Source organism: Puma concolor, chromosome A2, assembly GCF_028749965.1.
Source record: "Puma concolor isolate L17-30 chromosome A2, mPumCon1.1.hap2, whole genome shotgun sequence".
In the NCBI taxonomy this organism is placed as follows: Eukaryota; Metazoa; Chordata; class Mammalia; order Carnivora; family Felidae; genus Puma; species Puma concolor.
In genome coordinates, this window is record NC_141668.1 from 20,643,739 (window position 1) to 20,668,105 (window position 24,367).

Consider the following 24,367-nt stretch of genomic DNA (forward strand, 5'->3'; position numbering starts at 1 on the left):
CACGGTATGTCTCTTTCCATTCATACACCTTGATCTATTTATATCTTTATATTTAAAGAGGATTCTTTTTTCTTTTCTTTTTTTTTTTTTTGAGACAGAGAGAGAGAGAGGAGAGCAGAAGGAAAGAGAATCTTTTTTATTTTTTTAATGTTTTACTTTATTTTTGACAGAAAGAGCACAAGCAGAGGAGGGGCAGAGAGAGAGGGCAACAGAGGATCTAAAGACAGCTCTGCACTGACAGAAGTAAGCCTGATGTGGGGCTCAAACTCACGAAGCACGAGATCGTGACTGGAGCCAAAGTTGGATGCTCAACCCACTGAGCCACCCTGGTGCCCTGGAAAGAGAATCTTAAGCAGGCGCCATGCCCAGCGTGGAGCCCCAGGTGATCGTGAGATCTTGACCTGAGCAGAAATCAAGAGTCAGATGCTTAACGGATGGGGCCACCCAGGCAACCCTAAAGAGGATCTCTTTTTTTTTTTAATGTTTATTCATTTTGAGAGAGAGTGGGAAAGAATCCACGCGTGCATGCACACACGAGTGTACCAGAGGGGCAGAGAGAGAGGGAGAGAAACAATCCCAGGCAGGCTCCACACTGTCAATACAGAGCATGACACAGGCCTCCTTCCCACAAACCATGAGATCATGACCTGAGCTGAGATCAAGCGTCAATCAACCAACTAACTGAGCCAGCCAGGGCCCCCTAAAGAGGATCTATAAAATCCAAAATGAGGAACTCGTATTAAAAGACAGGGCCATGTTCTTCAAAATGCCAGGGAGAAGTTAGTGGACATTTTTATCATGAGTTCCTTCTTAGCGTTGTGTCTTTTTTTCCTCTGGCTTTCTTTTTTTTTTTTTTTTTTTTTTTAATTTTTTTTTCAACGTTTTTTATTTATTTTTGGGACAGAGAGAGACAGAGCATGAACGGGGGAGGGGCAGAGAGAGGGAGACACAGAATCGGAAACAGGCTCCAGGCTCCGAGCCATCAGCCCAGAGCCTGACGTGGGGCTCGAACTCACGGACCGCGAGATCGTGACCTGGCTGAAGTCGGACGCTTAACCGACTGCGCCACCCAGGCGCCCCTCCTCTGGCTATCTTTAAGACTCCTTTGTTCTTTGCTTTTCAGCAACCTGGTGATGATCTGTCTAGGCATTGGTTTTCTCTAGGTTAAAGATGCTTGGGATTTGTTGGGCTTGTTGAATCTGTGGGTTTATGCTTTTCAATAAATTTAAATACTTTTGGTCATGATTTCTTCCAATAATTTTCTGCCTCAGTATCTCTCTTCCCTCTCCTCTGTACCTGCAACTACTACGCTGCATGATATTGTGCCATTATGGACAATATGGCCTTGTTCATTTCTCCTTGCAGTTGGCTTTCTTCCTGTGCTTCCTTTTGGATCACTCTGATTTATTCATCTTTGAGTTCCCTGGTCTTTTTTTCTATAGCAGGCATCTGCGGCTAAACCCATCTTGTGATTTGTCCATTTCAGATATTAATTTTTATTAATTTTCTTATTTCCCAGTTAGAGTCACATTTTTCTGCTTTCCCACAAATATAATTGTACGCTGGACACTGTAGATGCTTCACTAGTGAAAATGTGGATTATATTGCCTTACTTCAGAGTGAGTTTTGTTCTGGCCAGCAGCTGATGTACAGGTGGATCGGGCTGATGCTGGAGAGACTTGGTTATGCAAGATCCAGAGTAACCCCTCCCCTACAGCTGGAATAGTCCCTATCCCTGAATCACAACCTTGCTGAGGCCACATCTGAAAGCATGGGGTGTTCAGCAGGTCCTCCCCACACTGACTGAACTCCAACATCCAATTTCCAATCATCTGGCAACGTCCGGCATTTCCATTCATCTCACGGTCCCACAGTGACAGTTTCCTGCCAAGCTTTGTGGTGTCTGCATCAGTCGGTTTTTGACCAAAGGCTCAAAGGCACTCTTTTCAGGCTGACAGGGTGCCTCCTCTGTGTGATCCTCTCTTCCCCACTACCCTACGCGACAAATTCCAGCTGCCTCTACACCTCCAAACTCTCATCTCTGTTCCCTTTGCTTAGAGGCTCCGCTGCTGTCACTTCCTTGGGCCATAGCACGGCAGGTGTCCCCCAGGAGGAAGCCAGGATGAACGTGGGATCCACCTCACGTGTTCTCTGCTCTGAACTGAATGTGCGGACTGAGTCCACCCAGTTGTAGAGCTGCTCGCAATAGGAGGCAATTTCATCATGGCTAGAACCAGAAGTCCCTCATTCTAACTATTTCTGAAATGGCTTTAAAATCTACGATCCTATTTCATCCTTAAAATAAACAGGTGACCTGAAAAGCACCTATTTCCATGACATTAGCAAATCAAGATATAAAACACTGTAAAACCAGTGTCTAGGCAATAAAGACATTTTATTCAATACACAAATGCTCCTCAAGCACCTACTATGGACACGTGGTAATTGACAAAGGAGCAAAAGGGACTCGGGGGATGTAGTTGCAACCTATAATCTTTCCACTGAGCCACCAATAAAGCACCCAGACTGCACCAAAAAAAAAAAGTCTAATGAATGAGTAAGCAAGAATCCATCATTCAATCCATCAGGAGCATACCTATACTCTTAAAAATGACTACAATTTAGATTCGTGATTTATTTTTTCCGGCAAATATTCCTATTTGCCATGCAAGAAATTTCATTCCCACACAGTTATATTTTTCAATTTCCTATGTACACTTTTTTTTCACATTAGTAGGGACTATCTAACCAAGTCACTTCTATTTAGCTATGTCAAATTTGCTTCGGCTACCTCTTAATCGTATTTCCAATTCTCCTGTGGCCAAATCAAATATATGTGCCTGGCACTTGGAGACAGCATGTAATAAAATTTCTAAATACCATCTCTGCAGCATCATACCAAACAGTAATATCATTGCTCCAATCTTCAGCAAATCAAAGTGATGCATTTATTCCTTACAGTAATTTTCATCTCTCAAAACAAGCTCTTGACCGGTCATTTACCTCAATATATGCAAGAGATGACTGTACGAAAACGGCCATAAAACTAAGCTACATATGTTTATAAAATACTGTCTGAGAACATTTTAACACTGATTACCTTAATATAGGACTAATTCCAGTGCAGTAAAGCACTTTACAACAGAAGGCCAAACACTGTACCTCCTTGATGGCTACATATTGAGAATCTCCTCATTTTCAAGCCTGGCAAAAAAAGTTAAGAGGTCTTCTGAAGATGATAGAAGTTGATGACATCAGCAGCATCCCCTTTCAATAGTAACATTATTCTCTCACTGTTTATGAGCAAGGGAATATCTTAGGTGGTAGATATTTCGTTCCAACCTGTTATTCTGAATCGAGATGGCACCACGTGTAAAAGGACCTTTTACCTGCAGAACATCTTGGATCTTCACCCACACGTCCGCCATATCGTACAATTTGACATCTTCCTGCTGGGCCAGCGGGGTCACAACGGTGTCCTGCAGGTACCCCAGAACCACAGAGTGCGCAGTGGCTACAGCGTTGAACTTGTCAAATAGCAACTCCAGCAGTTCTAGAAGTAGCCTGGTGGAAAAAGGAGATAACGTTGACATACACATGCCCACTCACACGAGGATGGCTCACGAGGGCCCACACCAAAACCATCAATCTGCGGGGAAGCAACAAGCCACCATGGATAGAGCACATGAGATTTCCACGGACGGATTTCCAACAGTTGTAGGATCTAAGCAGCTTTGGAAATCTAAGCCTCAGTTTCCTCTGCTGCAAACTGGAAGCGACATAAGAATCTAAAAACCAGTTGTAACGTCCCTAAACCAGCTGGAGCAGCTCAATAAACACATTCCCTTTTTATCACATTTCAGTGATCACCACACTGCTACTCTGTATTCATACAGGCAGTTTCTCTAAGAAATTCAGGCAATTTTTCAGACAACAGCTCAGATGTTACACAGAATATGCTATTTCCCCAGCAATAAATTGGGCACTTTTGTAAGGATACTAATCCTTTTAGTCATGGAAAGCTGTGCCTACCACTCAAACGTATGGCTGAAGTCGCCTGAAAAAAGATACACACCTGCCGAGCAATCTGACTTTCACCACAGGGAGCAGCTTAGGCATCTGCATTATCTCATTTTTCATAGTGAGAGACGCTGGACACATATTATTACATCAATTTTATATACTCAAGGACACAAAATGAGGTTGCGAGGCAGCTGAGCCTAGAACAAAAGTTGATTTCCATGTCAGTGCATTTAGCCACGTACCTCTCACTATAGTTCTAGAATGTAGATATGTATTCACAGATAGTTCGAAGCTTTATGTCAGGAATGCCAAGTAATTCCTCTATCACGGAGGCTTACAGCTGCACTGATCACCCGGGCTTCGAAGCATCCTTTCCTCCTCTGAACTTGTATCTCGTCCCACTTGTAAGGTGCTTATATGTGCCTCATAGATGTGACTCAATAAATGCGGGTCACAGGTATTTATATAGAGACATTCTAACTCCCTTCTTCATTATTAGTCTTTCAGTGTAGGAACTGCTTTGTGCATCTCCGTATACTCAAGGGCATTTAAAACAGTGATCAGCAGATATTTGCTGAATTTAATGGGTATACCATGAAAGAGTCGAGAAAATTCGGAAATGTGACCTTTACTGTATATTGTGGGCTCTCGGTTTGAGATTTCCTAAGTGGACTTAGAAACCAGCCTGAAAAGTAGAAAAGGAAAAGCAAAAGAGCTTGTCAGCAGTGTCCATTAACAAGATTTTAGTGCCATAAATAAGAGGTGATAACTACAATTTCATCACAATGTATAGCATATTATCCATTCCTACGGCTACTTTACCACCCAATTACGATAATTAATGTGCCAGTATGACAGCCAATAACTATCTTATGATAAAACCCTAATATCTGTTTGACGTTTTAATTCAGATGAGACAGAATCAATAAAAATTTATGTAGTACTCCCAGTTTAGAACACAAATAATCCAGAAATTAAACATTGTATTTATAAATAGGAGCCACTCTACCTTTGGAATTACTTTTTTTTTTTTTTTTTTTAATCTTTGAAAGGTCAAGTCCTATTTATGCTCACATGTACCTAAAACAGTTCTTTCTCATCTGTGTTACTGAAGAAATTTTCAAATATCAGCAGAGGGGTACAAAGTGCAGGAAGACGTGCCTAACGTAAGAGCCGAAATAGCTAATTCATCGTAGGAAATGATCTGCATAAAACAGATACCTGGCATCGTACGGAGTAAATTCCTGATGAACTGAAGATTCTACTTTTCAAATATTTAAGCTAAGTATCTAAGTCTGTGGTTCCCAAATATCAATCCACGGACCACAGTGTACTTTTCAGTGACAGCAAAATAAGAAAAACAGGAACATATATTAACTTTTCACAAAAGTAAATTAATTTGGTATTTTGAGCACTCTCCTGATAGGAAAAATCTCCAGTTGCTTTCTGTCATGATGGCAATTACATTGCCAAAATGTCCTTGACAAAATTAAAACTGAATAACCTTGCATTATACCCTAACAGTTTTGAAGTCATATTGATCCAGGACATCCAGAAGCCTGAAGCACACTGGTGTCCAATTTCCCAACGGCACAAAGCTCCAGGTAAAAGCCTGCATACCAGCAACGAAGCAGAAAATGGAAACGCAGTGGCTCCTCTGCATGGAGGGGCGCTGCTGTCTGATCATCTCCAGGGCCACCAAGCTCCATGACTGCACATCTTGACTGCCGCTCAAGGACACGAGCAGTTCGGCAACCTGGGATAGTGCTCTATTTAGAAAAGAGACCCAGCAGGGAACTGAAGTGTAAGATGAGATCCATGGTATCTGTGAACATCGTGGAAACAGCAGTCCTTTGATAAAATGCAGACTCATTGCCAGCTTCTCTCATTCCTGGACAATCAAGGCCAAGACAGACCTGCTGTAGTATGACCATCATAGCCTTAACACAGGCCACACAGGGAAGAAGGAAGGGAGAAGAGAAGGGCTGGAAGTGGAAACATTCTACCAGCTCTACCTACATTTGAAACAGTGACCCATGTCAAGGAGAGGGATGCTCTCATCTGCCTTACCACAGCATGACTATGGCAATATTAATAAAACCCGCGGTTCTTACAGCAAAACTAAAGACGTTTGTGCTGCAAATGATACCATCAGTAAAGTGAAAAGACAACCCACAGAATGAGCGAAAATATCTGAAAACCATTTATCTGACCAAAGACTTGTATCTAGAATACCTAAAGACTTCATACAACTCATAATAAAAAGATAGATAACCAATTTTAACATAGACAAAGAGTTTGAATATATTTCTCCAAAGAAAATCTACGAATGACCAATAGGCAAACAAAAGACATTCAACATCATTGGCTATCAGAGAAATGCAAGTCAAAACCATAAGATCCCATTTCAGCCCATCAGGATGGCTATTTTCAAAACGACAAACAATAAAAAGTGTTGGTGAAGATGCAGAGAGAAACTGAAACTTTCCATACAGCGCAGGTAGGAGTGTAAAACAGTTCAGCTGCTCTGGAAACCTGTCTGTCACTTCCTCAAAACATTAAACATACAATTACCCTACGAACCCAGGAATTCCATTTCTAGGGATAGCCCCGAGAGAAATTAAAAAATACACGTGCACAAAAACTTGTACACAAATGTTCATGGCAGCATGATTCCTAGTAGTAAAATATTATACTAGTAAAATTGTAAAAATGGAAATCATCCAAATATCCATCCACTCCTGAACAGACAAACAAAATGTGGTATATTCATACAATGGATTCTTATTTGGCTATCGACGGGAAAGAAGTGTGGGTGCATGCTACAATATGGAAGAATCTTGAAAACATACGTAGGTAAGTCACGGAAGATACGAATATTTATAAAAAATATCCAGAACAGGCAAATGACAGAAAAAGAAAATATATTCATGGTTACTTCAGCGGGTGGGAACTGACTACTAAAGCATATGGGGTTTTTTTATTACATTTTTTTTTTAACATTTATTTATTTTTAAGAGAGAGAGAGAAAGAGAGAGAGAGAGAGAGAGACAAAGCACGAGTGGGCGAGGGTCAGAAAGAGGGAGATACAGAATCCGAAGCAGGCTCCGTCCGGGCTCTGAGCTGTCAGCACAGAGCCGATGCAGGGCTCGAACCCATGAACCCTGAGATCATGACCTGAGCTGGAGTCGGACACTTAACTGACTGAGCCATCCAGGTGCCCCTATGAGGATTTTTTGGTTGTTGTCTGGCAGGGGACAAAAATGTTCTGGAACTAGACAGTAATGCTGGTTGCACAACCCTGTGAATATGCTAAAAACCACTGTGTAGTATAGGAATTATATCTCAATATGTCTATTTTAAATTTTTTTTTTAACGTTTATTTATTTTTGAGACAGAGAGAGACAGAGCATGAACGGGGGAGGGTCAGAGAGAGGGAGACACAGAATCTGAAACAGGCTCCAGGCTCTGAGCTGTCAGCACAGAGCCCGACGCGGGGCTCGAACTCACGGACCGTGAGATCATGACCTGAGCCGAAGTCGGCCGCTTAACCAACTGAGCCACCCAGGCGCCCCTCAATATGTCCATTTTAGAAAGGAACCCATCAGCTATAGCATTTGAGTGAGGACAGTAGGGCCCAAAACCTCCCTTGTAATGACAAAACATATAAAACAGTGAAAAAGGAAACTGATGTCTTAAAAAGTAAAATATTAAGAAAATGGATTCCTTTGGAGTCTTGTTACAGGAGGACATTAACTTTTCTCTTTTGGTTCACTTGTTTTTTGTTTGTTCTTCCTGCTAATGTAAATAACCTGTAAGAAATCAAAAGATTCAAATTCCTTCCCAGCATTGATAATTCTTCCATTTCTTTATGGAAAAAAAAAAAAGTCAACGTCTCCAAGTGTTCCCATCTGTAAAAACAAAGTATTAATTGATACCTTCTCTAGAGCTCTCACCAAACTGCTGGAAACAGCACAGTAGAAAATGGACAGAACTCGGTAGAGGAAAGGGCGTTCAGACCCTCTCTGTCTGGGTTTCTGGCCTGAGCAACTCTGAAGATGACGCTTACCTTTCCTGAGAGTGAGAGATGATTCAAGCGAAGGCAGAAATTTGGAAGGAGAGATGGTGGGTTTAGATCTGGTTCAGTTTAAGGTGTTACGTATTTAAGCACTTGGATATGCAAGTCTGGAGCTCAGGGGAGAGAATGACATTGGAAATTTTTAAAATGATAAACATTTGAGAGGATGAGATCACTCAGGGATAATATGCAAAGTAAGTAAGGCAGGCGAGGTCCACAGCCAACACTTCCCAAAATAGCAGCATTGAAAAGATGGTGAGGAAGGAGCTAGGGAGGAAGAACGAAGCCAGGAGAGAAAACTGTAGAAGACAAAGGAGAAGAGAAGCAGCCAAGCTACACGGAGGTCAGAGAAGGCAAGGACGGAGAACTGTACGACTCACAGGTCCCAGCGACCTTGGCAAGAAGGATTTCTGAACTCAGCAGTGGGATGAGGAGTGAATGGCTAATAAGGAAAAAGTAACCAAAGTTAAAACGCACGCTTTGCGAAAGGCGCACCATTCCTCACCAACATATGCACTCCTTAAAAAAGAAAGACCACTCCCTCCCGATGCGCCGAAGAACAAGAGAGATTGGGAATCACTCACATAAATAGGACATAAATCCACACTGATCTGGCTCAATTTAAAGCCGGCAGAAATCAACTGAAACAAGTTAATATTCACAGACACTCTCCAACTGCCCACACAACACGAGATGGAGAAAACACGTCTTTTGCCTTCCGCTGCAGATATACTCAGGGTCACCCAAACACACAGAGCCCCACTGAAATCATTCCCTACTCCCACCACAAAATTTAAATAAATAAGAGAAATAAGACATTACACTGCAGATAGTTCAGCTGCTTAAATCGTATCAGGCTCAAGGCTTCACCACTGATCTAAAAGACAAAAGAACAGACAGAATCAATAAACTATTAGAGACCCCTTACACCGAACTCAACGAGAAAAGTTCTCTTATACGAAGACGCCCAAGAATGTCGGAGATTAAAATTTCAATTAATTGCAATTTCTACCCTTCAGAAGAAAAGAACACACATTCTCTCTCACACACACACCACAGAGGTTATGTCTGGAGCCACAGAATAGGATGCTGTAACAGCAACACGACATCACCGCGGGTGAAGAAAAATGTTAATCCCGGGATGGCAAGACAGTATAAATGCCACTGAGAACTGTGGACTTGAAGCCTGCTCTCTGCTGCACGTCCGTGGGACCTTCAACACGTCATGCAGGCCTTCCCAATCGCAGGCTCCTCAAACGCAAACTTCTTCGATTACCATTTCCTAATCACAGATGGTGAGAAGTACATGCAAAAACTATGCAAAAGTATACTCAAAAAGCAACCCCGCAGGCTCCTGGGTGGCTCAGTCAGTTAAGTGTCCAGCTCTCGGTTGCAGCTCAGGTCATGATCTCACAGTTTGTGTGACTGAGCCCTGCATCAGGCTCTGCGCTGACAGAGCGGAGCCTGCTTGGGATTCTCTCTACCTCTCTCTCTGTCTCTGCCCCTCCCCTGTCTCTCTCTCCACCTCTCTCTATCCCTCCCCTGCTCATTCTGTCTCTCACTGCCCCTCCCCTGCACTCACTCTCTCTCTCAAAATAAATAAACTTAAAAAGAAAAACAAACCTAAAACAACATAAACTATTTTCTGTACCTTTAACAGTCACCATCTGGAGGGGGTGGGACGTGCAGAAGACACAAGAGATGCTCCAGATGTTTCCATGGCCCAGCTGCGTCTCTGTCCCTCCCACAGCTCAGTTAGTAAAACCCGGCTTGTATTCCGTGACATGTTCCAGCATGATCCCAATAAAACTCCCTCTTTAGTTTAGTTGGAGTTGGGGTCTGTCACTGGTAACTAATGGAGGCCTAACTCACAGAATAAGAGCCAATTCCTTCATTCCTCTGGGATTCTATAATCCCTCCAAAAAGAGATGCTCCCAATGGACGGAGAGAAGTGACAAAATAGTGACACGCATGGCCTCCCAGACTAGAAAGTAAGGACAGAGTCCTTGGTTAATGCTTCCTTATAACCACCCGCCTCCCCCGACACATTGGCCCAATGCCCAGAATGGAAACAGTCGAATGTTGTGGGTGCCCCGGCTCAGGGGTAAAGGAATGAGCAGTTTAGAAGGTGGCAACATTAGGAGAAGTCTAGGATCAGAGACACTGACCAGGGGTCCTCTGCATGGGGCTGGTGGCTAAAGGTGTCACAATGGAAGCAAGCTCTGAAACAGCGGGGCTGGAATAGGAGGGGAAAGAGAATGATGACCACAGGGGATGAGGGCCATGACAAAGACCACTACGCCCACCACAGACAGACACACTGATCCCATGCTGGGCACTGTGCAAAGTGCTGTGCTTGGATTAGCTCATTTAAACCTTTGGATGACCCCGTGAGGGAGGTGCCGCTTTTATCCGCTTATTACGGACCAGGAGACTACAACACAGATAAGGTGCAAGCAAAGCCCTCGGTTGTAGAGGATGTTCCTTTTCAGGGGTATTAGAAAAAAAAAGGAAGTCATTTTTCAAAAGAGGCCAAAGAGGTATCAGTACTGTACAAGGCCAAGGAAACCGGGCTGGAAAGAGTGTCAGTAGAACAGTCTATACCTGCCTCTACCTTCTCACTGCAAACTGGTTTCTGTCCCCGGCACGCTACTAAAACAACTCTTGCAGAAGTCTCCCACATTCATTTTGCTCCATCTCATAGACACCCTTTCTTTAAATAAGTACAGCACTGGTTTCTACGGACTACTCTCAATCCTCCTGGAAACACTGCCTCCCACTGGTCCACAACGCGATACTCCTCGGCTCTCCTCCTCCCTCTGGTTGCTCCTCCTCGGGAACCTCTTCCTCTCCTGAATGGCTGTGCACTCCTCTCAATCCTCACACTCTCTCTGGGTGAGCTCGCTCAGCACGGCCTTCAATTTCCCACCTACTAACGATGCCTAAACCCATCTTCTGGCCAGTTCACTCTCCTGAGCTCTGGACCTCAAACCTCACAGGTCTCAAACACAACTCATCCTATCGCTCCCCAAACCTACTCCTCCGCGGCCCCTACACCAGTGAATGGTACCACTTGCCCCAGCAAATCACCCTTACCTCCTTTCCTCCCCCAGATCCAATCAGTGACCACGTTCCTCTACTTCTACTCCTGTGCTATCTCTCAGATGGACCACAGTGCTCCAATGCCACTGCTACCCTACTAATGCAGGCCACACCATCCACAAAAACAGCCTTCAAACTGGTCTGCTTTCCTCCGGTCCTTCCCTCCCCCTCTCTAGACTGTATACTAATAGAGGGTAAGAACTGTGTCCAATTTATCACTGTATTCCAATATTTACCATAATGTTCAGCATATGATAGGCAGTATGTATTTGTTGAAAGAATGAAAAAAATGAGCTCCAGCAGGTCGGGGAGAGGGGGAGAGAGGGAGAGAGGCCTGGTTATAGATAACAAGGTGAGGAAACACGTGTTACGAATTATAATCTCCTGGTTTTATTTTTTATGTTTTATAGCCTCCTGGTTTTAGAAGCCCACGGTAAAAAAAAATATTCCACATGTAACTATCCTCTCAAAAAGATAACCTTAGCAACCTTAACATGAGAATCAAAAGAAGTATAGTTCAAGCTGAAAGATACACGCACTCAGAGCTAACATTAATAATACTGTAATAAAATCCATTTTGTGTTAAAAAAGAAAAAAGAAAAAAGAAACACATAAGTGTCAAGTTGAAGAAAGCACTTGTTCTTCACACATACATGCGATGTACCTGGCAGGTTTTTAAAACAGCCCTCTTATAAGTAACATGTTACTTATTTCCCGATCTTGCACTAACCTCCCACCTGCAGCCACCCCAATCTGTGTCATCGCCAAGAAACAGAAGGAGAAAATGTGGAGGAACAGGTATAGTCGCAAGGGGCAAGAAGTGTCTATGGTCTAGAGCTGGATCATCAAGCTGTGAAAAATGCTCAACATTTAAGGTGAGATACGACTATCTGAATCTAAACTTAACATCCAGGGAACCTTGAATTAGTCATTTGGCTGGAAAACCCATGCCTGCAGCCAAGAAGCTGCCTTACTCGGTCACGAAGCAGACACACACACACGAGGTAGAAAATCGGTTCCGTTCTACTACTTATCTGCAGAGACTTTAATATCGGGGTTCTGCATTTTCCCACTGACAGACCAAGGCAAACACCACAGAGTATTTATTTACCTACCACTATGCTCTAAAAGATAAGAAGAGACTGAACTCGGAGCTTAGGTCTTACATGAAAAAGGAAAAGAAACTGATCATCAATTATTTCCTATCAAAACGGTCTCAGTTTTACATGTCTCTACCTCACATACACAGTTTCATAATAGGCTTGGCTGAACTAGCAGTTTTCTTTCCAAACAGGACAGAGACCCCTATTTAATCTTCAGGGTTATCTAATGCCTACTTTTAAAGGCAGAGATAAGTTTTGCCACTTATTAATAACAATCTCCATGTAAAAAGAAGTTACTATTTGAGGAGTGCTGACTAATTCTCCATCTGTGCAATGAAAAGAACGGGAAAAACCATCAGCAACATAGAAAGACACGGAGCAAAAGTAAGAACACTGAGCTGGGCCCCAGCTCTGGCTGGGTCCGTGGGTTCGAGCCCCGCATTGGGCTCTGGGCTGATGGCTCAGAGCCTGGAGCCTGCTTCCGATTCTGTGTCTCCCTCTCTCTCTGCCCCTCCCCCCGTTCATGCTCTGTCTCTCTCTGTCTCAAAAATAAAAACTCTCCTCCTGTGTCACTTCCCTGTCAAGTTAGGCCCCTTGTGCTCGGTTTCTGAACTCTCAGTACACAAGCGCAAATGAATTTTTAATTCTAACAGAGGGCAAACTAATGACTAAAATTAGAAAACAGACCCAGGCCTTCTTCCTTTTAATTAAAGTATCAGGGTCATTTTTTCCACAGCCTTTCCCAGGATAACCTGCTCGGTTGCAGGTGCTGGGAATGCTGGAAGCCACTTGCACAAGAGTGAAACTAGATCACGATCTCACACCGTACGCAAACATCAACTCTAAATGGGTTAAAGACCTGAACGTAGACCTGAAACCATAAAACTCTTAGGAAAAAACAGAGGTAAGCGCTTTGACATCAATCAGCCTTGGCAACGACTTTTTGGATCTGACACCACAAGCAAAGGCAGCAAAAGTGAAAACATACAAGTGGGACTACATCAAATTAAAAAGTTTCAGCACGGCAAAGGAAACCCCCAGCAAAATGAGAAGCTGCCTACAGGATGGAACAAAATATGTGTAAATGACACATCTGATAAAGAGTTAATATCTAAGATTTTGGGGCGCCTGGGTGGCTTAGTCAGTTGAGCATTTGACCCTTGATATCAGCTCAGGTTGTGATCTCGCCTCGCGGTCATGAGATCAAGCCCTATGTTGGGCTCTGCAGTCAGGCTTCCTGGGATTCTCTCCCCCTCTCTCTCTCTGCCCTTCCCCCACTCATTCTCTCTCTCTCCTTCCCTCCCTCTGCTTCTGCCTCCTCTCCCCTGCTTACTCTCCCTCTGCAAGATAAAAACAATTCAAATAAGGGGCGCCTGGGTGGCTCAGTCGGTTGAGCGTCCGACTTCAGCTCAGGTCACGATCTCACGGTCCGTGGGTTCGAGCCCCGCATTAGGCTCTGGGCTGATGGCTCAGAGCCTGGAGCCTGCTTCCGATTCTGTGTCTCCCTCTCTCTCTGCCCCTCCCCCGTTCATGCTCTGTCTCTCTCTGTCTCAAAAATAAAAACGTTAAAAAAAATTTTTTTTAAATAAATAAATAAATAAATAAAAATTCAAATAAATAAATAAAAATAAGCAGAGAGCTAAATATTAAGACATTTTTCCAAAGAAGACATATAAATGACTAAAAGGTACATAAAATGGTGCTCAACATTACTCATCACCAGGGAAACGCAAATCAAAACCACAATGAGATACCACACCTCACACCTGTCAGAATGGCCTTTAACAAATGACAACAAGAAAACAAAAACAAAGAAATATGAAAAATAGTATGAGAAATAGTATGAGGGCTTCTCAACAATTTAAAAATACAACTACCACATGATCGAGCAATTCCACATCTGAGTATCTATCCCAAAGGAAATGAAAACAGGATCTCAAAAAGATGTCTGAGCTCTCATCCTCACTGCAGTGCTGCTCACAACAGCTAAGACAGGACAACTTCAGTGTCCATCAATGGATGAACGGATAAAGAAGATGCAGTGTGTGTGTGTGTGTGTGTGTGTGTGTGCGCGCGCACATTCAACAGAATATGTTTTTGTGATGAGAAAGAGGGACATCCTGTCATTTGTGACAACCCTCATAATACTTGAGGGTACTATGATAAGTGAAATAAGTCCAACAAACGCAAAGACTGTACATTCTCACATATGTGGAATCTAAAAAAGCCAAACTCAAAGAAACAGACTGGAATGGTATCTGCCAGGGGCTAGGGGTAGAGAAAATGGGGTGACGGTCAAATAGTATAAACTTCCAGCTCCAGGATGAGTTAAGTTCTGGGTAGCTAATGTATAGAAGGTGACTGTAGTTCATGCCATATTATACACATGAAAATAGCCCAGGGTGGATCTTAAGCTCTGACCACAAAAAGGAAAATGGTATTTAATTGATGTGATACAGCTGTTAGCTAATGCTACAATGGTAGTCATTTTGCAACATATGAGGGTGTCCTTATATATTGTTCTACATCTTAAATTTATGCCGTGTTGTAGGTCAACTACACCTCACTAAAGCTAGGGGAAAACACCTCTCCCCCATTCCAAAATAATATTCATCAGAGTGGCACAATAGAAAAATTATCCATAAATCCACTTCTCAGCGATACCTGAAGATGTCAGGTGTGTATTTTTAGTACAAGAATGTGCAAGGTCTCTAGGGGAGTTACTCAGGTATCTAAGTCATCTGTTTAATTCTCACACGAGCTAATTAAGACCCATTTACTCTGTGGCTGCTGATCATACTTCCTAACATGTCCAGCTATCTCTGAGAGGCCTGTCATTGATCACCACGGGGGGTCGGGGGGTGGGGGGGGGGGGGAGAATGGATACATCAGTGCAAATACCGCCTTTCTCCTGTGCAAAAACAAAATCAGCCCAGGAAGGGGTCAGGAGCATCATCTTTATGTAAGACAGAAGCCAAACTTGCACGATGAAAAGACAGTGCTTCCACTCCTCTTTCTACCACCACCAACTGCCGAGTTATTTGAGCGTTCCCATTTCCTTGGGCAAATCTGGGATTAATAATAACGTCCCTACCTGTGACGACGCCAATAGTGAGGCTCACTCAGGTGACATACCGGATGACAAACTGCTTTGCAAAGCATAAATGCCACCAAACTACCAACCGGTGTGATATCTGTAATGTTATAAAGAGTGTTCTCAAACTTTGGCATGCATGAGAATTACCTAAGGCAAGACTCCTGTGGGCCCTGCACCCAGAGATTCCAATTTAATCACCCCTCCCTTTCTAACTTTCAAATGGCATTGGTGACGCTGATCTTTCGGTATGCAGTGTGGGGATTTTTTTTAAATAATTCACAGCCTCTTATTAAAAAATCACCTTTTTGGCAACTTTTTCTTACTCATTAAACTTCTTGGGCATTTAATATGTGCTCAGCCCTCTATCAGGCTGCAAACACAAAGTTAAGCCCCCTTTTACAAAAATCACAATCCGATGTGATTAGAGACCATGATAATGGAATGGGCCAGGAGTTAGAAGAGCCCATAAGGTGTGACATCCCAAGGGATACCACCGTCAACATCAGCGAGGTTGACGAGGAAAGACTGTCATTTGACACAAGTTTTTTGTCCGTGTGTTTCTTCAACGAAAGACCTAATGTCAGTTTGAATGTGGAATACCTTCCATCGAACACCAAGTGCACAGAAAATAAGACCTAAGGCAGCTCCCACTATCTGCCACATAGAGGAGTGGTCCTGAAGCAGCGTGATGGCTATCACCTAAATGCTATCAATATCCTATGAAACAGATTTTACCTGTCATCCCTACAACTGGCATGATCCCTAATTTGACCCTGCAAACCCTGCAAAACAAGAGAAATCAAAAGCAGCTTTTGTTTTTATTACCCTGACAAATATAAAGATTTAAATGATGTGACATTAAGCCCTGTCCCATTTAGCCGAACATGTTTACAAGAGAGTAATGAACATTACGAACTCACCTGATATGTTATGAAGCTATTACCAATTTATTTATTAAGTCTTACTAGAACCTACAGAGGTTTGGAACCAGTACCATGATCCGTGGTAATAAAGTTTATGTTTTAGTTAACAACTGGTATATTAAGTCCCACATGTAAAGAATTAACTCCTTTCATCTGTTCTAAAAATATTGCAATAAAGCTGCAGGGGATATATTCTAGTCGAAGAATAGTGGGATTTCTTCTGTATGTCGCTAGTTCATCCTATCTATCCATCCTTCAGTGTTTAACAGTTGAGTATATTTAAAGCATGTTCTCACTGATATGTGTAATCAAAAGGAGAGATTTAATCAAATGATACCATAATCACTGAAGTTAAATTTACTTGCTTCCCGCTTGCTTTGATTCGAATTAACTACTCATCTAAATTACATCAAGGCCCTCCCTGATTCCAAGCATGTCCAGGTGCTACGTGTGGTGCCCGGGAATGGCCTCAAGCAGCCACAAGGACAAATGCCTGACCTTGCTGCAACGCTGCTCCAAATGACTTTTCGGTCGAATACAATGACCAATCCCACATAATCCTACATTTCAGATACTTAGGAGAAGAACTACTAATAGAGAAATAAAAAATGAAAGGCAATGCTACTTCTTTAAAAAAAGAAACATATGCCTGACTCTAGCCACAGATCTGAATGAACCATGAGAAGTGTTACATTTGTCTTTTCATAAACACTGCATTTGAACGACAAAACTAATCTTGGGGACTGAGCCTTTAGACTTCCTTATAGACAGAATTACCGTGTAAGGATGCCCTATTGTATCAGTATACCCTCATTCCAAGTTCTGACCTCTGAGTTTTAAAAATATTCTTAAAGCTTATTTTTTTTTTTTTAGCTTTTAGAGCAGTAATTCAATGATTTATGCAAACCTCCCAGGCTTCACTGACTGACAAACCAGGGGGGAAAAAATAGTTTTAGGAAATGAGGCAAATACCAACCTTGAAAAAAAAAAAAACATGACCATAAAGTAAATGATTCAGTGTTAGAATTATTCTGCAAGCATTCAGCTCACACACACAATCAATTACATGGCAGATACATAGAAGACACAAATGAAAGGGGGCATACAGCCCATTATAATACAGTTCATTAGTGTTATATCCGCTTAAAAGTGGTGTGGCCACTCCTTCAGATTCCAGATGTATCAAAGACATAAATATTAAAAATGAGACTACATAAATACCAGAAAAAAGTTGAGAAGTTTTACTTATACTCTAAGAGTGGGGAATATCTAAGTTTAACACAAAACTCAGAAGGTTTGAAAGAAAACACTGATAAATACAGCCTCATTGAAACAAAAACTGTAATATATAATGCCTACATGGCCAGATATCATAAACAAAGTCAAAGGAGAAAAAGTGAGGGGAAATTATAAAATAAATCTCAAGGAACTAGTTTTCTTAATAAAGAGTTCCCACAAGTCAGTAATAATAATAATAATAAATACCAGAAAAGTAGATAGTTCGCTGAAAAGGAATAAACATTATTTGAACTCTGTATTATTGAAAATTACAAATTTTAAAAAGGAAAAAGAACAGGAAAATAAACCACCCTGTATCTAGAACACTACTTCAGGAAATATCATTTACAGTTAATAATATATTATCTGTATCTCCACCCGCTCTCAATTCAGATTATTTTGAAGTAATATATTCAGATACAACCCAGGTATCATAACAAAAAATTTCTTTACACAAATGTCAAGTTCAACCTCACACATATTAACAACAACAACAAAAAAAAATGCAAATCAAAACCACCTTGGAAATACCATTTCACCTATCAGCTTGGCAAAGATAAAAAAAAAATGAGGGGCGCCTGGGTGGCTCGGTCGGTTAAGCGTCCGACTTCAGCTCAGGTCACGATCTCACGGTCCGTGAGTTCGAGCCCCGCGTCGGGCTCTGGGCTGACAGCTCAGAGCCTGGAGCCTGTTTCAGATTCTGTGTCTCCCTCTCTCTGACCCTCCCCCGTTCATGCTCTGTCTCTCTCTGTCTCAAAAATAAATAAACGTTAAAAAAAAAAAAATTTTTTTTTTTTTAAATGTTTGATAATACAATCTGTTGGCAAGGGACTACAGAAACTCTCAAACATTGCACGACATGAAAACTTGGTATTAAGAAAAGCACACTGGCAATAATTATCAAAATCGTATCAACCACAGAGGTCAGCACAAACTTTGAAAATGCTCTATGGAGAATCTAGCTGCTTTCCTTCTCCCATCTTCTATATGGATGCCAAGCTAACTGCACCACTGGAAGCACAACTGATAGGTGCTATCAGTGAAAAGAGCTTGAAAACAACTATTATAAAACACAGGAGCTGCCTCACTTCATCTAAAACCACACAAGAAACACCTCAGTGCCCACTTAGCCAGACCAGGTCAGGTGTCCGTGGTTATACACTCTCACGGCACACTCTGTTCTTCCTCTACAGCACTTCACACAGTTTGTAATAATATACTTACTGAAGAGTTCTTTGATTAATGCCTTTACTTCCCTCTAGACTTTAAATTCTATAAGGACAGGGACTATGTCTTATTTGTTTGGCATTTTATCCCAGTGTCTGGTCCATGGTACATATTCAGTACACGTGGAATTCACGCTTTCGTTCAACAAATATTCACTATGGGTCAAGTGGGTACTGTGATACTTTCTGGAAATAAGGTGATAGGGCTCTGAGCAAGGCAAATCCATTCTCCCTCAAGGCTTCCATTCTAGAAGCAGTCAGAAAATAACCAAACACACACAGCCACACACATACATCATAAAAGGTAATCTAACAGTCACGATCCAGTCGGCCTGCCGACAATTATTACATTTTTCCATACTGATACCCCCAGTAGGCATTTTCATTTTTAATGATTTTTTTTCTGATGAAAATAACTTTAGTACTTTAATTCTTAAATAATGAATTTATTTCTTACTAGACTTCCTAACAGTTACAAAATGGGGGGGGGGGGGGAGATCTACAACCTTATTATCCAAACACAACTACTTTTAGCGTTAAAGCAGATTTCTTTCCCGTGTCTTCCACAAACCTTTCTTTCCTATCACAGTGAGCACAGAATATGCAATGTTCTCTTTAGCTCTCTTTAGATCAGACACTGAAGCTCCCTTCATTCGTAACCAAGATGGAGGAACACGGCAAAAGGACCTTCCAAAAGGAAAAAAGGTCTCCATAACCCGCCACGGCTTCCACGGACTCAATCCCTCCTGCCCTCTCCAAGACCAGCAGGTTTACCGAAGTGGAGCAGCCCTCCATCGCCTCTTGCACGATCGGCTGCCTCCACATTGAAAAAGGACCATTTTCAAATAGATGGAAGAGCTGCCTCACGCACGCCAATCACTGTCTTTTCCCACATCTTTCTTTCCTCCGTCATCTTTTTTTATTTTTTTTTTTATTTTTTAACATTTATTTGTTTTTGAGAGACAGAGCATGAGCGGGGGAGGGGCAGAGAGAGAGAAGGAGACACAGAATCTGAAGCAGGCTGCAGGCTCTGAGCTGTCCACACAGAACCCAATGTGGGACTTGAACTTACGAACCATGAGATCATGACCTGAGCCGAAGTCAGATGCTCAAGCGACTGAGCCACCCAGGCGCCCCTCTTTCCTCCATCGTCTTAACGTTGCACCTCTGAGAGGATTTTATTTCTTTTAGCTCTTCCTCATGCTTTTCCTATTTGTTAATTATTAAAGAACTTCTTCCAGCTTCTTAGGCTCAAAAATGGTATGAAAGGCTCATGAGCTAGATTTGAGGAAAGAATCAACAATTAGGCAGCAGGAGATGGAAGAAATCGGTAAGGTGCTGCGCAGACTGGAGACCACATTCAGCATCTGAAACTGAAGACCCCGGCTGCCTTTCTGAGGAAATTATGGGTAGCGAGAGCTTCCGGGAGATTAGCAAAAAGCACATGTTGCCCTAATGTTTGTATCAAGTTGGCAACAAGACCATCTGAGTATTTTTCTGCAAAAGTAAGTAGAGGTTTATGGACACCAGACAGGTTGCGAATGAATGAAAGGAGACACAGACAACAGATCGTCAGGAGTGGGGGGGTCGGGAAACAAGTGGGCCACCGAAGTGATTTTTACAAACTGGCTGAGGAAGTATCCTGGCTCTCTCTGCAGGAAGTGAAACATGACCATTCAGTAGCCTGGTTCCTTCTACTTTTCCAGAAGAATAGCACACCATATAAACTCTCTTTCCATAAAGACAAATGAAAACAGGCCTGCAATGCATCACAACCAGAATATATTTAGTAAGATGATGCTGAACAATGAGACTTTTAAGAAAAGTTATAGTAATGGTGTCTTGCCTCACGGCAGCATTTATATGCTTATGATCTGAAAGAGGTTATTTCACTGGGGGGGTGAGGGAAAGAACGTGCATAGTGGGGAAAAAGGATTTGTGGCTTGGGGCGCCTGGGTGGCGCAGTCGGTTAAGCGTCCGACTTCAGCCTGGTCACGATCTCGCGGTCTGTGGGTTCGAGCCCCACGTCGGGCTCTGGGCTGATGGCTCAGAGCCTGGAGCCTGTTTCCGATTCTGTGTCTCCCTCTCTCTCTGCCCCTCCCCCGTTCATGCTCTGTCTCTCTCTGTCCCAAAAAATAAATAAATGTTAAAAAAAAAAAAAAAAAAGGATTTGTGGCTCTTTTTGCCTACACCCCAACTTTAAGAAAAACAGATTCTGGTAATTTAGCGTAAGATGCCCTGGATGGTAAATAATATGAAGCTTTGCGACTTGACTTCTTTCTAAGATAAATGCCACTAACACATCCCAGTACAGTTTAATGAACACAAAGTACCATGCAGGCTGCAAGGGATAATCTGACAACATCCCTTCTAAAATTTTCAGCCTCTGGAAGTAATAGTGCCAATCACTTTTGAATGACGTTCCCAAGGTCACTAATTGGTGAGTTTTAAAGCATTTGAAAGCACAGAGCCCTCATAGACTAGCATGAAACTATCAGTCGTTTGGAATCCCAGCCCAAGACTTTCATCTTTCATCTCCAAGAGGAGTGCTTCACCCCAAATGTTTGCTTTCTCTGTATTATTCTATCTCACCATAGTTTCGGCCCAGTTTTTCAGATCTGGTCATTTATAAAATGGGATCATGTGATACACCAGAAACCAGGGCAAGCAGCTGGTTTACTTTCCAGTGTCAAAGATACCCTACCCACAACAGCCTCTAAATACGGACGACAACAAAACTTAAAGAGGGTGGGGAGGAGACCCTGCTGCTGACTCATTCCTCACAGGGAAACAGTTATTATTTCCTGGGGCAGTATGCTGAATTTCCACTTCCATAGCTGTAATTTCTACTTGTGAATTCTGGAACGGGCTTAGGAATGGAAGAGGAAGAGGTCAAAATCCTATGAAAGACACATTGCTTTTAAGGGTACTGTAATGAGATTTGCAGAAAAGTTATTGATCCGTGCCCTTTCGTTTCATTTTCAATATACCCAATAGTCATGTTATTTCCCTATGAAAGTTCAGGGTATTCATCTAGGGACTTGCAGCAACAGGGCAAATAGCAAGCCAGACCAGAATTCTGGAGTGTTCATTAGTAAGGAGGCAAAAGGTCTTCACAGAAATCCAGGCACAGGGCAAAGAAAGAAGAAAAGCAAAGTTCAATTGAGAACCATTGCCCAACCTCTCTGGATCACAGGGTGAAACAAAGAACACGGAAGTCGAGGAAGGAGGCAAGAATAAACAAACGCATGCATTCACATATATGTATGCATGTGATAGTTCTTGCTGGCGCTACTTGACTAAACTCTAATCATAAGATCTCACCTAGACCAAGCAACCCTCTAAGACAGGGATTCTTTCCTTCAGATTACAGAGCTGGCATTCAAAGTCAGGTCTGCCTGACTCCAAAGCGCATGCTCATCAAAACAGGTGCTGGGAAAGGGTCTATGGCAGGAGATGGGTTAAGGATGGTTTCTTCACCAATTGCACTTCCAAATGAAGTTTAAAAGGCAACTAATTTTTGAAGACATTTAAGGCATAATCAAAATCAATGTGATTTAGGTATAAAAGAATATAGAAAATGTAAATAGGTAACATTAATTTTTCCCCAAAACTTAAAGTCTGGATTATTCCATACTAAGTAAGCTATTATTTCTCCTTACATTTGTTATCTGCTTTTTTAAAAAAAAAATATTAAAGCCCTAAGTACACACAGTAGAATTTCCTTAACAACAGGTCCACAATATTATGAGCCCTTCTACACACAGTCTGGTACCTCCCAGGGACTGACGTTATTGGAGAAACTGAGAGGACACGCTTCACTCTGCCCTCTGCTCTCACCGGAAATCATAGTTTCTATTTTTTGAAACTTATGTGCCTATTGGCAAATAGCACCACACATTAAAGAAGAAAGCATAGGACAGAGGAAAGACCATAGACCTGCCTTCAATTCCAAAGCCAGCCACTTGTTCTGTGACCTTGAGCTTATAACTAGTTTCTGAGCCCCAGTTTCCCTGGCTATACGAAGTTGTCGTGAGAATTAAATGAGATGATATAAATTGGCTTGAATACTGCTTAGTACTTAATATTCAATAATTGGTACATTTTTTTTTCATTTGAATATTAACAATATGCTTTTTTTTTTTTTCTTTTCAACGTTTTTATTTATTTTTGGGACAGAGAGAGACAGAGCATGAACGGGGGAGGGGCAGAGAGAGAGGGAGACACAGAATCGGAAACAGGCTCCAGGCTCCGAGCCATCAGCCCAGAGCCTGACGCAGGGCTCGAACTCACGGACCATGAGATCATGACCTGGCTGAAGTCGGACACTTAACCGACTGCGCCACCCAGGCACCCCAACAATATGCTTTTTTTTAATGTTTATTTCTGAGAGAGAGAGAGAGAGAGAGAGAGAGAGAGAGAAGGGGAGGGGCAGAGAAAGAAGGAGACACAGATTTCGAAGCAGGCTCCAGGATCCGAGCTGTCAGCACAGAGTCAGACGCGGGGCTTGAACTCACAAACAAGATCATGACCTGAGCTGAATTCAGATGCTTAACTGACTGAGCCACTCAGGTACCCCAATATACGTTTTTTTAAGCTTATTTATTTAAGCAGGGGAGGGGCAGAGAGAGAGACAGACAGAGAGACTCCCAAGCTGGCCCCAAGATGTCAGCGTGGAGTCCGACGTGGGGCTCAAACTCACGAACCATGAGATCATGACCTGAGACAAAACCAAGAGTCGGCTCTTGGTACCCCTGTAGTTAAGAAGTTTTAAAGCATATTATTCAGGAGCACCTAGGTGGTAGTCGGGTAAGCATCCAACTCTTGCTTTCAGCTCAAGTCATGATCTCATGGTTGTGAGATCGAGCCCTGTGTCAGGCTCCAAGCTGGGTGTGGAACCTGCTTAAGATTCTCTGTCTCTCTGTCTCTGTCTCTCTCTCTCTGTCTCCCTCTCTGTCCCTCCCCAGCCGCCATGTATGCATTCTTGCTTTTAAAAACTAGACAAAAAAACCCTTCTTAATTACATCAAAACCAGCTGAATCATGCCTACTCAAGCTCTCTCACCAATCTGAGTTTGCATGGACTCTAGCAGCCCAAGTTCAAGAAATAACACTAACAGGAGTTAGTCACCAATCCCCCATCCTAGTAAACGTACAATACACAGAGTTCTCAAAAACACTATTTACCTTGGCTGGTTCTCCACAGTGAGGTTCTCTCCTCTCTGATAGCTACTGTCTGCGACCTGGGTCGTAGACCGCTTCACAATTTGCTGTAGCTCCTGCTCCAAGCGTTCTTTGATTGCCTTAACGGTCTCTGGGATCTTCTTCAGTTTGGCCAGCCCCTTGATGAGGATGCCCATAAAAAGGGTGCTGTTCTCCTCTGGATCCAACTCCAAATCCTCCTTGATGTCCTGCAGGTTTATCTCCTTGACTGTGTAAAAAAAAAAAAAAATCCATTACAAGATTCAAAAACAGAATGGGCTGACTAAATGGGATCACTGCTTTGATTACTCCCTTAACAGAATCAGAGAAGATTTC

The 24,367-nt window shown here is 42.5% G+C and overlaps 1 protein-coding gene across 1 annotated transcript in view; it reads right to left on the reverse strand.

Moving 5' to 3' along the window:
- The window catches only part of EXOC4 (exocyst complex component 4), a 765,046-nt gene that overhangs the window by 658,162 nt on the left and 82,517 nt on the right, over positions 1-24,367 (reverse strand). The window contains exons 6-7 of the mRNA XM_025930053.2: positions 24,017-24,260; positions 3,390-3,564 (exon numbers count right to left, since the gene is read on the reverse strand). Coding sequence (XP_025785838.1) covers positions 3,390-3,564; positions 24,017-24,260 — 419 coding nt within the window. The remainder of the gene's footprint in view (positions 1-3,389; positions 3,565-24,016; positions 24,261-24,367) is intronic.